At 42.0% G+C, this 16,602-nt stretch overlaps 1 protein-coding gene across 3 annotated transcripts in view; it reads right to left on the bottom strand.

Moving 5' to 3' along the window:
• Positions 1–16,602, bottom strand: part of LOC309503324 (NACHT, LRR and PYD domains-containing protein 1 homolog) — a 79,966-nt gene that overhangs the window by 5,085 nt on the left and 58,279 nt on the right. For 2 of the 3 annotated variants that reach the window (XM_082176106.1, XM_082176105.1), the window contains 5 exons: positions 6,679–8,389; positions 6,475–6,558; positions 6,337–6,387; positions 5,827–6,087; positions 4,605–4,691 (listed from right to left, as the gene is read on the bottom strand). In XM_082176106.1, coding sequence (XP_082032232.1) covers positions 4,605–4,691; positions 5,827–6,087; positions 6,337–6,387; positions 6,475–6,558; positions 6,679–8,363 — 2,168 coding nt within the window. In that variant the 5' untranslated portion in view covers positions 8,364–8,389. Of the gene's footprint in view, positions 1–4,604; positions 4,692–5,826; positions 6,088–6,336; positions 6,388–6,474; positions 6,559–6,678; positions 8,390–8,536; positions 8,582–15,810; positions 16,060–16,239; positions 16,312–16,602 lie in introns of all 3 variants that reach the window. The other variant, XM_082176104.1, reaches the window with a different exon arrangement.

Here is a 16,602-nt window from a genome sequence, read left to right as displayed (position 1 = left end):
TGCAGCCCAAGATCTTTGCGAAGGAACAGAGCAAGGTTGCATTCGTACTTACGCTTACTGACTGGGAGGGCAGCGCTTTTGGGGGGACAGTGGTGTCAGTGGAACGAGGAGGGCGCAGTGGGATGTGTTCCTGCAGGGGGCGGTCAGCCCCGTCTACGATCACGAGCCCATGCAGGTCGGGCGAGCTCGGCTTTCCCCGGGAGGAGAAGGAAAGGCGGAGATCCCCAGGGCCTTTGCCTTTACTGTGGCCACAGCAGGAACATTTTCGCTCACAACTGCCCGGTAAAAAGGGCAAGCCCGGCAGTAAAATCTGAGGCTACTGTCGGGTGGGGATCTCCGCTGAGAAGACCTCATCAACATCTACGCTCCCTCCCGGTAAGACTAAGATGGTCAGCCCCACACTCACGACTGTCGAGCACTACTGGACTCCGGGGCAGAAGGTAAACTTCATGGACTACACATTTGCACTCAAGATTCAGGCTCCCCCTTCTACCCCCTCACCCAGGTCATCGCAGTTTCACGCTCTCAACGGCCAAGCTCTTCCCACCATTTCATTCACCACTGGGACCCATCACACTCATCGTATCTGGCAAACCACAGTGAAAACCACTTCCTTCTACATCCTGGACTCCCCCACTCGCACCCATTGTTTTAGGACACCCCTGGCTCATTGAACACAATCCCAAGATAGACTGGCAGCAGAAATCAGTGTTGGAGTGGAGCAGTAAATGTCATGAGTCCTGTCTTGTGTCTGCTTGTCCGTCTGTTTCTACGTTTCAGGAGGAAGCAGTGGATTTATGTAACGTGCCCGCGGAGTATCAAGACCTGAAGGAAGTGTTCAGTAAGTCTCGTGGCTGCTTCTCTCCCTCCGCATCGTCCCTATGACTGTGCTATAGAGTTACTGCCAGGTACATCTCCGCCTAAGGGCAAGTTATATTCACTTTCTGTTCCAGAAAGAGAGGCTATGGAGAAATATATTTCTGATTCACTAGCAGCGGGGTTCATCCGCCCTTCCTCTTCTCCAGCAGGGGAGGGGTTCTTTTTTGTGGGGAAGAAGGACGGATCCCTGCGACCTTGTATTGACTACCGGGGGCTGAACAGCATCACGGTAAAGAATACTTATCCTTTGCCGCTGATGTCTTCAGCCTTCAAGAGGTTGCAGGGAGCGTCGATCTTCACTAAATTGGACTTACGTAATGCTTATCATTTGGTCCGCATCAGGAAGGGGGATGAATGGAAGACTGCTTTTAACACCCCCAGGGGGCACTTTGAATACTTGGTCATGCCCTTCGGCTTGTCCTACTCCACGGCAGTCTTCCAGGCACTCGTCAACGACGTGCTGCGAGATATGGTCGATCAGTTCATATATGTCTACCTGGATGACATATTGATATTTTCTTCTTCTATCCAGGAGCACGTGCAGCACGTTCGACGAGTGCTTCAGAGGCTGCTAGAGAATGGGCTTTTTGTCAAGGCGGAGAAATGCGCTTTTCATGCACAGTCTGTTCCTTTCTTAGGGTACATTGTGTCGTCTGAGGGAATGCGTATGGATCCTGAGAAGGTTAAGGCTGTGGTGGATTGGCCAAGTCCAGATTCCCGTAAGGCCCTACAGAGGTTTCTGGGGTTCGCCAATTTTTACCGGCGGTTCATTGGCAATTTCAGCCAACTAGCCTCGCCTCTGACCGCCTTGACCTCCCCCAGAACTACGTTCAGGTGGTCAGACGCAGCTGAGGCTGCGTTTGCCAAACTGAAAGGCCGCTTTGTTTCAGCCCCCATCTTAGTTACCCCTGATCCATCACGTCAGTTCGTGGTGGAGGTCAATGCGTCAGAGGTGGGGGTAGGTGCAGTGCTATCCCAACGTTCTCCTGCAGACGACAGAATGCATCCGTGCGCATTTTTGTCTCACCGTTTGTCCCCTGCCGAACATAATTATGATATTGGTAACAGAGAGTTGTTGGCAGTCAAGTTAGCATTGGAAGAATGGCGTCACTGGTTAGAAGGGTCGGGGGTACCTTTTATCGTTTGGACCGATCATAAGAATCTGGAATACATTAGAACCGCTTAAAGATTGAACTCCAGGCAGGCTCGGTGGGCACTTTCTTTCGGACGTTTTGACTTTACTCTCTCGTACAGCCCGGGTTCCAAAAACATCAAACCCGATTCTTTATCGCGCATTTTTTACCACTCCGATCGCCCGTCTACTCCCAAGTGCATTTTTCCGGAGACCCTAATTATCTCCACACTCACATGGGAGGTCGAATCGAAGGTCAAGACGGCCTTACAAGGGGTAACGCCTCCGGTTGGTTGTCCACCGAACCATTTATTTGTGCCAGAGGGTTTACGGTCCGACGTTATTCAGTGGGGGCATTGTTCCAATGTGGCTTGTCATCCACGAGTCAGTCGCACTACATCTTTAGTCAAGCAACGATTTTGGTGGCCACGTATGGCTCGCGACGTTCACAGTTTTGTTTTGGCTTGCTCAGTTTGTGCCACTGGTAAGACTTCCAATCGACCCCCAGATGGGCTCCTTCAACCGCTGCCTATCCCTTCGGAACCCTGGTCCCATATCGCAATAGATTTTGTCACCGCCCTCCCACCCTCTCAGGGTAACACGGTAGTTTTGACCGTGGTGGACCGGTTCTCGAAGACGGTCCACTTTATTCCCTTGCCCAAATTACCCTCAGCCAAGGAGACAGCGTTAACAGTCGTTAACCATGTCTTTCGGTTACATGGCCTCCCGACGGACGTGGTTTCCGACAGAGGACCCCAATTCGTGTCCAAATTTTGGCAAGAGTTTTGTAGATTACTGGGAGCGACTGTTAGTCTGTCCTCAGGGTTTCATCCCCAGAACGTTGCGATGTCTGGTCTCCAAGAATCCTTCCTCATGGATTCAACAACTGTCAATGGTGGAGTACGCCCACAATTCGTTACCAGTGTCATCCACGGGCCTATCTCCGTTTGAGTGTAGTCTAGGTTACCAGCCACCAATTTTTCCTAGTCTGGAATCCGAAGTCGCGGTCCCCTCCGCTCACGCTTTCGTCCAGAGGTGTCATCGCACTTGGACTAGAGCCCGTGAGACTCTACTCCAAGTGGGAGCGCGCACCAAGGCCAGAGCCGATCGCCACCGGTCGAGGCCTCCCGTATACGTCGTTGGTCAAAAAGTGTGGCTTTCTACCAAGAACATTCCTCTCCGTTCCGTCTCTAATAAACTTGCTCCCAAATTTATCGGCCCGTTCACTGTCACCAAGATCATTAGTCCGGTGGCAGTCCGCCTCAAACTCCCTCCAGTGTACAGGAGGATTCATCCCGCCTACCATGTTTCCAAAATAAAACCCGTGTTTCGTTCTTGTATTAATCCGCCTGCCCCGGTCCCCCCCCCCGCCGCGATTCGTAGAAGGGGAACCTACTTATTCGGTTAATCGCATTCTGGACTCAAGGCGGAGGGGACGCGGGTTCCAGTACTTGGTGGACTGGGAAGGTTACGGTCCGGAGGAGAGAAGTTGGGTGCCTGCTAGAGACATCCTGGATCACTCCCTTATTGATGATTACAATCGACAGGTAAGGGAGTCTGGGGACGCCAGGAGGCGTTCCTAGGAGGGGGGGGGTACTGTCACAGTTCATGAATTCACTGTTTTCTTCATGTCTCGTGCATTTGTTGTTCTGTGTGCGTGTGTGTGTGTGTGTGTGTGAGTGGGCGTTACCGCTCGTTCCAGCTGATCAGCGCGCCAGCTGATCTCATTCCCCGCACCAGCTGCTGCCAATTCCCTCATCTATAAATTCTCATTGCACTCTCCTCTCTTTGTCAGATCGTTGTTTGGTGTCTTCAGTGTGTGTTCCTCGTCTGCAGTCCTGTTTCCGGTTCGAGTTCCTGTTCAGTGTCTTCCTGGTTTCCGTCTCGTCTGGATGTTCACCTGCACTGGATCACCGTCACCACTCTTCACCAGCACGCTGACCATCTTGTCCCTGCGCCACCAGCCCACCCGAGAACCCGTACAGAATTTGTGTCATTGACCCATCAATAAAGAGTTTTTACTTGCATCTTGCTTCCGCCTTGTGTATTATGACATGTTCGACTTATCTGAGATCCTTTACTCTTCCCTGTGGATGAGCTGTGGCCTACTTTCTGTAAGATCTAAATTTTTGAGATTGAATTTTAGAAAACTGAATTTGAAGTTCCAAATTTCTTCATCTTGAAAACTTGAATCTTTATTTTTTTAAACTGAATATTTGCAGTATAAGAATTCAGAACAAAAAAACTAGCTGTCTGAAAATACATGCCTATAAATTTTAGCCATAAAAACATTTCAGTTTGTTAAATTTCAAATGTTCAATATTCGTAAAAAAAAAAATCAAATTCAGAACTATTTAAACTACCACCTAAAATTCTATTTTGTTAGATTACACTTGCAAATAATTCAAATTTACACAATTCAAATTCAAATCGTTTTGTCATATTATAAGCTCCATAATTATGTGACTTCAGAAAACATGGAATATGGAAAAGTCGTTCTTTTATGGTGTTTTTGTCTCCTTTTTAAAGCTTGTAAGCTGAACTCTCCATGAAATTGCATAGAAAATCTATATAATGATAAACCAATACAAACCCGTAAAGTGTCATCATACAACTTGGTCTTGTGTTTGACCTCTTCAAGATCTCGATTCCAGCCTCCAGTAATAAGTCAGCATTTACCCTAGATGTGGAAACACATTATACAGATAAAATGATTAAGATTGATAATGCCATTCTTTACATCTGCTTATTAAACAATTCCATAACAGTTTAAATGGATGAAGGCCATGAACTACAGATGCGCGGTTTCATTAGCTTTGTAAGGTTATCTGATATAGCAAGAGCTAAACTGCCAAAATAAATAACTAAATAAATTTAAATAATAAAATAAATGAATAAAATAATAATAATAATAATAATTAGGGCTGTCAAAGTTAGCGCGTTAACGCAAAATCATATTAACGGCACAATTTTTTTTAACACGCGATTAACGCAGCGCGTATTTTCTGTTTGACCCGTGGCCCAACCTCTAGTTGGAGAAATGGAGATACACAGTGTTGCCAACTTAGCGACATTGCAGACCCCTTTAGCGATTTTTTCCCTTTAACAAAGCGCCCAAACCTTATTAAGTTTCTGAGAATCTACCGGTACCGCCGGTACTGCTCATACATTTGCATAAAGCATCTATATTTATCCATGCCCACGTTGATTAGAGTATTACAAACTTGAAAAGTATTAATTTAAGGTACATTTAGAACAAATAAAAAAATATGCGATTAAATGCGATTAATCGCGAGTTAACTCACGACAATCATGCGATTAATCGCGATTACATTTTTTAATCGATTGACAGCCCTAATAATATATTAATATAATAATAATAATAATAAAAATAAAAAAGGTTTTCAGTTCCTCAAAGGTGAGTGACTGTGTGATCAGTGTCATTAATTAATAGCCTTATAATGTTTTAAAAGGGTAGTTCACTAAAAATGGTTTACTTTGTCGTCATTCAAAACCTGTGTCTTTCTTTCTTCTGCAGAACACAGAAGAAGATATTTTGAATAATGCTGGTAATAAAACAGTTTTGGTTCATTGTATTTCTTGTCCAAACAATAGAAGTCCATGGGGTCTGAAACTGTTACACAAGCATTCTTTAAAATAACTTATGTTGTGTTCCTCAGAGGAAAACTGGTTTGGAACAACATGAGGGCGAGTAAATGATGACATAATTTCCCTTTGAATATTAGATACTCAGTTCTCATCAACAGACAAATTCCTATAGAAACAGGACAGAGGTGATTTCAGATGTTACTCACGAGAGTTCGGTTAGACTGGGGCAGTTCTGGGTCATCTGGAGGGTCCAGACAGACCACATCTCAGTTAGATGCCCCACTCTCAATTCCATCTTGTTCAGTTTAGAGAAGGAATGGAGAAATGACGGTAATGCTTCTGAATCCCTTTGGTGAATTATCTGAAAAAGTCTGGTCCAGTCGATGTTGAATATCTCTGAGTGTGGAAAGGTGACACGGAATGATTGCAAATCCGGATGTTGAAGCAGGCCAATCTTTATGTAGATACTATAAAAAAAGCAATAGTCAAAAAAGATAAAAGTGTGTACCTTATTTTTTTTAACTGTTTTGGGTGACCAATTTAGTTGCATTATTACTATTAGAATTATAATCTATTAGATTGCGGAGACCAAGTGCCAGGTAAACGGGAGAACAAGATGATGATATAATTGGTTAAACAAAACATATTAACCATAGAATTATTTCTGGTTATCATGAGAAAAAAACGATTTGATGAAAAGAAAAAATTTACTTCACCTGGACAGCTCTTCGTTGATTGACAGATCAAGTGAGCAGTAGAACCTTAACCTTAAAGTTAAACAAAAGCACATTAAAGGATGATAGCACATGTGCATAAAACACATCAAATGTATAAAATATATTTTAAAACATTACCTCTGTGAGCTCAGGGTCTGTCTTCTCACGACAGTGTTGATCAGTTCAATGAGATCAGAGTCTGATGGATCCATTATAATCAAGCTTCAAAATCAAATACAGAACATTACTGTACAGATTAATTAAGTTTAACTTGCAACAGCAAATTAGAGATTATATATTAATTACATCCACCAAATATGTGTTTTAGATCAACGCATTTACCTTGCTTTTTTAAGCTTGTGAAGTTCAGGCAAAATCATAGAAAAATCTTCCGATGTCAAATACAAAGAGATTCTTTCAATGCTCTGACAGCACTTAGAGCAGTACAGCAGGGCACAGAAGTCTGTTCTTCCCCCTTTCCAGGATTCCACTGCTGCTTTCACACAATCTTTTTCATGGAGTTCATAGAGACAGTGAAGAAAAAAAAATGCTGTTTCCAAAAACGAGGAATCATCTTTAACCATTTTGAAAATCCATTCTTTCAGATCAGCCTGTGTTTTTTGACAAATGAACAGACCATGTTTTTCAAGTGTGAGTCTCACATCCTTATTCAACAAACCAAATGCAAATTGCACCACAGCTACTAAACGTTGTTTTGAGAAAATATCATCGCAAAGTCTTGTTAGTTTCCTCAGGGACTCTTCTTCACCCAGAAGAACATAGTACAGAGCACAGAGTTTCCTCAGGGACTCTTCTTCATCCAGAAGAACATAGTACAGAGCACAGAAGAACTCCTGAAAGCTGAGATGCATGAAACTGAACATTGTCTCCTGGTGGATTCCTCTCTTAAACAGGAACTTGCACAAGAATGGATTTCCAGCAGGGTCTGAAATGGTTTCATTCACACTTTTCTCATCCAGCAGGACTTGCTGTTCCTGCATCCCTCTCTCTGCCAGCTGACCCAGACTCCTCAGCAGGGTCGGGACGGACTGACTCGAACCCTGGCAGTGATGCTCCAGAAGAGTGCACACAAAGTCCACGTAGATGGAGGTGATGGTTTCCAGTCCGCTTGTCTTATTTGCACCAGATGTGAATCGCTCCTGGATAGTTGTGCAGATGATCCAGCAGACGACAGGGATTGAGCAGGCAGTGATGAGGGTTTCATTTGCCTTCACAGATGTATAAGCCGCCCTGAAATGGTCCTCATTTTGAAAAAACTTCTGGAAGTACTCCTCCACCCCCTTTTCTGAAAATCCCACAATCTCAGAGAAACGCTGAGGTCCTTTGAGCAGATTACTGAGTGTGTCCGTAGCTGTAGATCTGGAGGAGACCAGCAGGAGAGACTCTGGCAGGATTCGACCCCTCAGCAGGGCACAAAGAGTGTCCACAGGTGGGGCTTTCTGAAGTAGATCAGTGTGTGCTGACGTGTCAATAATGTCCTGTGTGAGTTTCAGCTCATCAAATCCATCAATGACCAAAAGCACCTTCTCTGGCGACTGCTGTAAAATCTGTGAGATCTGATGTGATGATAAACTACAACTGCAGCTCAAGATCTCCACAAAACTCTTCTCGCCAGGAATGCGATTTATTTCTTTACACTTTAAGTGGAACAGAATATCAAACCGCCCTTTGTAGAGGTCACCAGATGCCCAGTCCATCATGATCTTCTGCACAGTGAAAGATTTCCCGTTTCCAGAATTTCCCTGCAGTATCACAGATCTAGGACTGATCCCGTGGTCATCTGGGTCAAACAGAGAGCTGAGATGGACAGAGTCTCCACTGCTCCTGGAGCTGAGGACCTGCTGGAAGCTCTCTCCACTGGAGCGGATCTCTTCTTCTCGCTCTTTTTCATCTCTATGTTTCCGAAGGATCAGAGGTTGTGTGAAACGCTCAGACAGCAGCACATGTTCACCAGGCAGTGAGTTATACTCAGTCACATACTGATACTCGCTGCAGATCCGCTTCATATAGTTGTGAATCACTGAGCTTATTTCTGTAGAAATTATCAATGTTCAAAGAGTTAGTTTTTTTTCTTTCTGATTCTAATACAGTTATAAATTCCAGAGCAGAGAAATACCAACTAAATTACGAGGTGGATGGAGTGCAATATTTAAAACATATTATAAAATTCATCAGTCACCTGAGGAATGTGTATTTTCAGAGTGTGTGTGATGTCCTGTGGAGCCTGTAGAACATTAGACACACTTGATACATTCAGTGGTTTATTAATTGATATATTGATTAAGGCATTTCACATACATTTTCAAACATTTGACATCAATCTACAGTGCCCTCCACAATTATTGAACCCCCTGGTAAATATGATCAAAATTGGCTGTAAAAAATAAATCTGCATCGATTATCCTTGTGATCTTTCATTCAAAAAATGCGCAAAAATCTAACCTTTCATTGAAGTAAAAGAATTGAAAGTGGGGGGAAAATCACATTATGAAATAAATGTTTTTCTCCAAAACACGTTGGCCACAATTATTGAAACCCTTTTATTAAATACTTTTTGCAATCTCCTTTTGCCAAGATAACAGCTCTGAGTCTTCTCCTATAATGCCTGATGAGTTTGGAGAATAACTGACAAGAGATCAGAGACCATTCCTCCACACAGAATCTCTCCAGATCCTTCAGATTCCCAGATCCATGTTGGTGCTTCTCCTCTTCAGTTCAGCCCACTCATCAGGTCAGGGGACTGAGATGGTCATGGCAGAAGCTTCATTTTGTGCTCCACAACAAATTTTTGTTTTGATTTTGATGTTTGTTTTGGATCGTTGTCCTGAAGGAAGATCCAACCACGGCCCATTATAAGATTTCTAGCAGAAAGCATCAGGTTTTGATTTTTTATCTGTTGATATTTGATAGAATCCACAATGCCATGTATCTGAACAAGAAGTCCAGGACCTCCAGCAGAAAAATATGCCCACAACATTAAAGATCCAATGGTATATTAAATTGTACACATGGGGTACTTTTTATCCTTGTGTTCACCAAACCCATCTAGTGCGTTTGCTGCCAAAAAGCTCTGTTTTAGTCTCATCTGACCACAGAACCCTGTGTTGTTTGAAGATCCAGTCGTGTCTGACAATTAAATTTGCTGGAATTTGTTTTTGGATGAGCGAGGAGGTTTTTTTTTAAAGCCTCCCAAACAACATGTGGGGATGTAGGGGTTGTTTGATAATTTTTTTTTTAGGCTTTCTGACCCCCAAGACTCAACTAATCTCTGCAATTCTCCATCTGTGATCCTTGAAGAGTCTTTGGCCACTCAAACTTTCATACTCGCCATGCATTAAGACAGTATAGACACACGTCCTTTTCCTGGCAGATTCATAACATCTTTAGTTGGTTATAACTTCTTAATTATTGCCCTGATGGTCAAAATTGGGATTTTCAATTCTTTAGCTACTGTCTTACAGCCACTTTCTAGTTTGTGATGCTCAACAATCTTTTGCTACGCATCAGAACTATATTCTGTGGTTTTACTCATTGTGATGGATGATTAAGGGGATTTGGCCTTTGTGTTTCCTCATATTTAAACTTCTGTGAAACACGAAGTCATAGCTGGACAGTTTCATGTTCCTAGTCACCCTGGTGTACTAAAAAAGGTAAATATTAATGGGAATATACTTCAGAGATATTTTACTCGTAAAAAATTCTAGGGGTTTCAATAATTGTGGCCAACGTGTTTTGGAGAAAAACATTTATTTCATAATGTGATTTCCCCCCACTTTCAATTCTTTTACTTCAATGAAAGGTTAGAATTTTGCACATTTTTTGAATGAAAAATCACAAGGATAATCGATGCAGATTTATTTTTTACAGCCAATTTTGATCATATTTACCAGGGGGTTCAATAATTGTGGAGGGCACTGTATCTCGCTGTCTGTCTGTCTATTGCTGAAGAAATGTATTAGATCACCACCCAATGTAAGGTTTGTGCCACAACTGCCCTAAGCTAACAGTATTGATGATTCACATTTTTTGAGAAGGGAACAAATACGTTCAGACTGCACATCATTGAAAACACTAAAAGTACTCTTAAAGTCTATCCATAAGTGGAAATTAGTTATTTTTGCATTTTTTAGAGCAATTTTCTACTTCCGGTTTAAAAAGCAAAGACTCTCAGCTGATCCACGTCTACCTATAGGAACACAACTATCACTGTATTCATATATCAGCTCCTCCAGTATTATCAGCAGTATCGCGTTTCTCAGGAGCAAATTACCCTCCTCCATCCCCAGCTCCTCCTCTCGTCAGTCAGGGTTTGGCTTTCTGATTCCCCTTTGAATCAGACTAAATTCTTGAATTAGGTTGTACTTTAAAATATTGACATTAATGACATCTGCAATACATTCATGTTGGTTCTGTTCTGTTTACCCTAAAGGGGGTTATTGCTGCTCTCCCTGCTGTTATCCATGCAGGGTTCTTGCAGGTTTCAGTAAGTCAAATTTAAGACCTTTTTAAGACATAGAATATTCAATATTCAATAGAATAATTCTTAATAAAAAGAATGAGTAAAAAAAAAAAGATAAATAACTGACATTTACAATGCACATTAGCTTATCTTTTATTATTAATAGTAAAATTCGGTCCGATGTTCCCGTGGCGTCTGTCGTTGCTATGCAACCATGCATGCGCTCTCCACAACGACAAAGAAGTTGTTGTCATAGATATACATAATAAAGGCTAGAGCTGTGTCTGAAACCGCTCACTCGTTCACTCATTCACTAATCCCTACATAGTGAATGGCAGTTGAGTGCACTACATCAGCAAAGAGTGAACGAAAATGAGTGAGCGAATTCGGATGCTGACATAATTATCACGCGCCAGAGAGCTCGGACAATTTCGTCATAAACATTACTTATCCATCTTTGATATTTCCTTTTTTGGCTGTATGAATTGTATGTAACAATTGTATGTATGTATTGGTCACGTTTATTGCGTTATTTGATTTAAAAAAAAGACTTGCTTGTCATATTTATTTACTTTTTACATTTATATGTGAAAAAAAAAAGAGAACAAAACACTACACAACACATTTGTTTATTCAAATATAGATATAACGTTATATATATAAATAAATAAAATAAATAAATTAGTGCTGGGCAACGATTAAAAATTTGTATCGCGATTAATCGCATGATTTTCTTGCGATTAATCGTGATTAATCGCATTGTTACGAGCAAAATTTAATAATGAATTCTAAAGTAGTGTATATAGCAGATCTAAATGTACTGCTATATACACAAAAGTGCAATAACATGTGGTTTTCAAAAACTTTAAACAAATAGCCTAATGTGCTTTTTACCAGCAGTATTCCCTTTACACAGTAGCAATAAAATATTTCTTGTAAATCTCAACTTAAACATTAATGTAATCAAATCAAATATTAAACCAAAGCTATTTGCCACTGCCAGGGCATTACCTTTTATCTAGCTTGTTAAACAAGTTACCATCAGAGTCCTGTTTTTTTCTGAACAGGTATCAACAGGTATCTTTCATCAGGGAGCAGCAGAAACAGTCAGTGTTCAGTAGCAAGTTTCCCTGTTACTATGCGTTCACACCAAACGCGAATAGCGCGTCAAATTCGCGTCTACCGCGTCTAGTTGGACGTTTGAACATTTTGAATCCATTGGCGTGTCCCGAATTCGCGTCCACCGCGCCGCGCTAAACGCCTCATTCGCGCCGCAGGACCTTGCATTGACTTTAACATTAAAATCACTCGCGCCAGACACTCTATTCGCGTTTGGTAGAGTGAGGAGAAGTGGTCGAGCACAAGGTGCAGCGACAAGCGAGTGCGTTCCCGTGAAACTGTCGCGGTTGTGCGCACACGCCCGCCCACTGCCGAAGTTGAATTGTCTTGATCTTTTTGTAAACGACGTGTAGCACAAATCATTGGAAGAGAGACTGATCCTCGCTGTTTGTGAGTTTCCTGAATCTAAATAGTTATCAGGACATCAACAGGAGGGAATTCACATGGCAGAGCATCCCCGCTAAACGCCGGTTAGCAACGGACTTTCAAAATAATAATAAACTGCGTTAACGTGCGATAAAAAATTGTCGGCGTTAATTAATAAATGCGTTAACGCGATAATAACGCGTTAACTTGCCCAGCCCTAAAATAAATACATAAAACTGTCAAAAAAAACCCCTCCGTTATTTAAACATTACTTTCATTACTTTCGCGGGGTTTCCAGTCAGTCAAATGATTGTTAAGTGTCCTTCAAATGATTGTTTTATATCTCGCGTGCGCAGTTGCCATGGTGACATTGTTGCCGTCCGTCATATTTATTTTTCATCGCCTTATCGTGTTGGATTGTGGGAAATAGTGTCTCAGCAAGTGTACATCGGATGTACACTCGAATTCAGAGAGGATTGTGGGTAAAAGTAGTGAACGAATGTAGAGAATGATGTCGTTCACTCAGAATTCGGACACCACTACAAAATGGCCAACACCCTAAATAGTGCACTATATAGTGGATAGGGAGCGATTTCAGACACAGCTTAGATGTCTTACGGCGGAGTCTCTAACGTCATCACCGGCGGCCATCTTGTCACAGGCAAGCTTTCTGGCGGGCTCTGTGGTACCTGATGTAAGGTGAGTGATCTGCACGAACACAAATACTCTTTATCTCGCTGAAATCTTGACGGATTTACAAATGGTTTGGTTTCTTACAAACGTTATTAATGTGGCTATAATTCTGGATGCTTGAACATGTTGAAATTGCAGCTTTTCTTTTCGAAAAACGACTTAATCGTGCACCATAATTGTGCATCACGGCTACTTGGGCAAGTTATCAAGGCTGAGACCACAATCGAGCTGTTCAATTGTATAGGTTTTACTGACACCAATAACGATTTTATGTGGTTGTAGTTATTAGCTGGCTAATAACAAGAAGCTTTGAGTGAGACCTAGTAGCAGCTAACGTTACAGTTTAGCTGCTACCCAGCAATTTTACATCAGTGGGAGAGGCAGAATTGCTCTTTATTTTCAATATAACTTAAGTTGCACATGATTTCCAATCGGTTTGGTTTGTTAAAAACATCTTACATTATGATACAGAAAATTGCTGGCTTTATAAGAGAAGATGCCAGACTTTTGTGCAGCCTACGGCTGCTCCAATCGCCGTAGTCTCAAAACGAGAGCCCGTGGGATTACCTTTCACCTGTAAGATATGACAGTATTATGATTATATTTTTCTAAAGTCATATCAAGTGACCTAGAGGGCTGAAATGTGGTCAGTTCAGAGAGGCTTGTTATCCGGCAGAAAGAAATAACTATATTCTAGCCTCTATAACTCTGCCAGTACTTCACACAATTATTCTGATTGTTTCCTAGGAAACTACAGGGTCTCAGCTTTCTGAAGAGGTCAGGCATTTGATGGCAGGCCAAAATAGGTGGGAACAGTGATCTCTGAAGAAGGCACAGTGCAATGTCGGGGGGAAAAGCCTAGAAATGGCCCAACCCTGAAGAAGTTCAAATAAACATGTAATAATTCAAATTATTTTATTATAATAGTAATATTCATATTATAAAAGTGTGTATATATATATATATCTCATGTTGCCATTCTGTACACTGAGTTTTAGTAGCCTATATATTGATTTAACATAAATACCTTGTGCGTGTGTATATTCATTGCACCTATCTGTTCTGTTCAATGTTATTTTCATATGGAAGTCCATGGTTATAATTATTCATAAGTATGCAGTGTCATAACTACATCTCTGACGTTTATAACAAACCAAACCGTTTGAAAATGGGTAGAAAATTGAGCAAGTTATGGTTATTTAAAAAGTACATGCACCATTAAAACACAATGTTACGAGTGAGCGAGCTGAGTGTGAAAAGATGGCCGCCACGTGCGGACGTCGACCTCCATTGGCCAGCAGCGCGGACGAGACATCTAGCCTTTATTATGTATATATCTATGGTTGTTGTAGTAGCTAATGGATTTCCACCACCGATAAACGCTTGCTGTAGCTCTGCTTCAAGATTTATTTACAGAGAAGAGAAAAACACCCGTAGTGTTTGGGTGCACCCCCATCCTTCCTGTTGACTGAGCTTTCAATGTTGTTACGGAAAGGGTGAAGCTGATTGGTTGGTTCTTGTCACATGACCTGCGGTGCGCTTGCAGAAAAAAAGTTGAGATTTTTTCATCTCGCTCCACCTGGAAAACACAGCCGCATCGCTTCTATTATGAGCGCGCTTGCCGCACGCCTACATTTGAAATAACGAACTTGAGCACGCAACCATAGACAGTATATAAACTGGACACAGTGACCCCATTGGATTCAACGGAGACAAGTGAAGTCAATTAGAAACACTCACTTCCTGGGGCTCGAGCGTACTGTGCAGACTCAAACTGAGCTTGACGACGTAGATGTGACGTGAGCAACCCATCTGTCTTCTAGTAGCTGTGCCAAGAGAAATCTGAATCATTCCCTTCCGAAACTTGCAGAGACAGAGAGCATGAGTAGGAGGTGTCCATGAGCTAGGAGCAGGATTAATTATTTTGTCATTTTACCTCCACGTCCCCCCGATTGCCCGCGAGCTTCTCCTCCTGTCCATACGGTAATCTCTCTACTGTGCGACAGAGAGTCGCGTGGTTATGATGCAATCATTAGCCTATTTTTACAAAAACTGCATCTACAGGGCCATAACGTAAGATACAAGGTAATGGAGCCTTTTATACATTTTCGTGAGTCTTTAAACGCCTCAGATGTAAAGTTATTCACTGTCAAAGTGACGCCAAAATGAATGGGAGTCAATGGAATGCTAACAGCAGGTGATGGTCTGCTAATCAATGGCGGCGCCCGGGGAAGCTTCAAAATCATATGAAACCGTGCTCCCCCCTTGCCGCACGTCTACATTTGAAATAACGAACTTGAGCACGCAACAGACGCGATATGTGAACGGCCCCTTGGCGAGCGACCTCAAATCAGGCCACGAGCTACTGGTAGCTCACGAGCGACATGTTGGAGACCCCTGCTCTAGAGCTCCGCTTTGAAGGCTACGACTCGATACTTTTTTGCTACTTTGTAATAACGTTCTACTTTGTAATAACTTTCTGCGGCCAGCGTTTCTAGAAATGAACGAGGGTAAAACCTTTTTTAGACCTGACTAAATTAAATTTAAGACCTGAATTGGGGGTTCTTGCCCAGAACAGAACCATACCTCCAATCCAAAACATATGCTAATTGTCAATCGTATTTGACGATAGTGGTCCTGACAGAAATAAGTGAACAAGATGGAAAATTAAGACAAAATATTGAAGGTTTCTACAAGAGCTTCTGCAATTTGTGCAATGCCTGTAAAAGTACATATTTTAACAGTACATATCTCAGTATATACTGTAGGTCTAGACACATGTGGTATAATAGCCAACATTTGTGTGTTCTTCTTACCTAAGTCTCTGAACAGAGATGGTTCATGCTTTTCCAGTCTAGAATAAAAGGCAGATTTAACCTCGTCTCCTCCAGAGTGCAACACTTCATATAACTTTCTCATTTTCTCCTGGTTAGTATCTGCTGCTCTGATTAAACAGTACAGCTCCCATTCCAGCATGCCACCGGACCGAAGCTCATCCGCTATCGGCATCACCATCTGTACTCTCTGGACAAGTTTCGCCCAGTGGTCGTCCACAAACCGAGCACCTGGTAGAGAGATAATAACATGATAACTGCTCACAAGCAAGAACGTGATTTCATAAGATTCAAGAACGGCATATTCTATAGTGTAGCAAGTACTTATTTGGGCCACTTCACTTTTAATCAGTGTAATGCAGACTTTTTTTTCATATGACTATCTCTGCTTTTACTGTGGTAACTACTTACGCTCTGAGTCTTGGTCCATGGTGTCTCATAAGTGTCTATGACGTGTTGTAGAGAGCTGTCTGAAGTTGTCCTCTAGGAAATGAAACATAATGCACATAGTGTGAGATGGTTGAAGAGAGCTTTTGTGACCCATGGTTAAAGATTACACTATTGGTATGCAGTAAATTAAGTGGCATGTAGTAAAATTAATAACGAAAGTATATATTAAAGTACACCCCGAAATAACCATATATGGACCTTACAACCCCTAGTTTTACTATGCATATCCTCATCTGCATATCATTTGCGTATGATTATTCATCCACGTGATAACTTGTTTAACGGTACCAGACATTAGGAAAGTATGAGATACGGGTGTCACAT

This window comes from Leuciscus leuciscus (genome assembly GCF_965113295.1).
Source record: "Leuciscus leuciscus genome assembly, chromosome: 7".
Classification (NCBI taxonomy): domain Eukaryota; kingdom Metazoa; phylum Chordata; class Actinopteri; order Cypriniformes; family Leuciscidae; genus Leuciscus; species Leuciscus leuciscus.
This window is presented reverse-complemented; position numbering and strand designations above follow the sequence as displayed.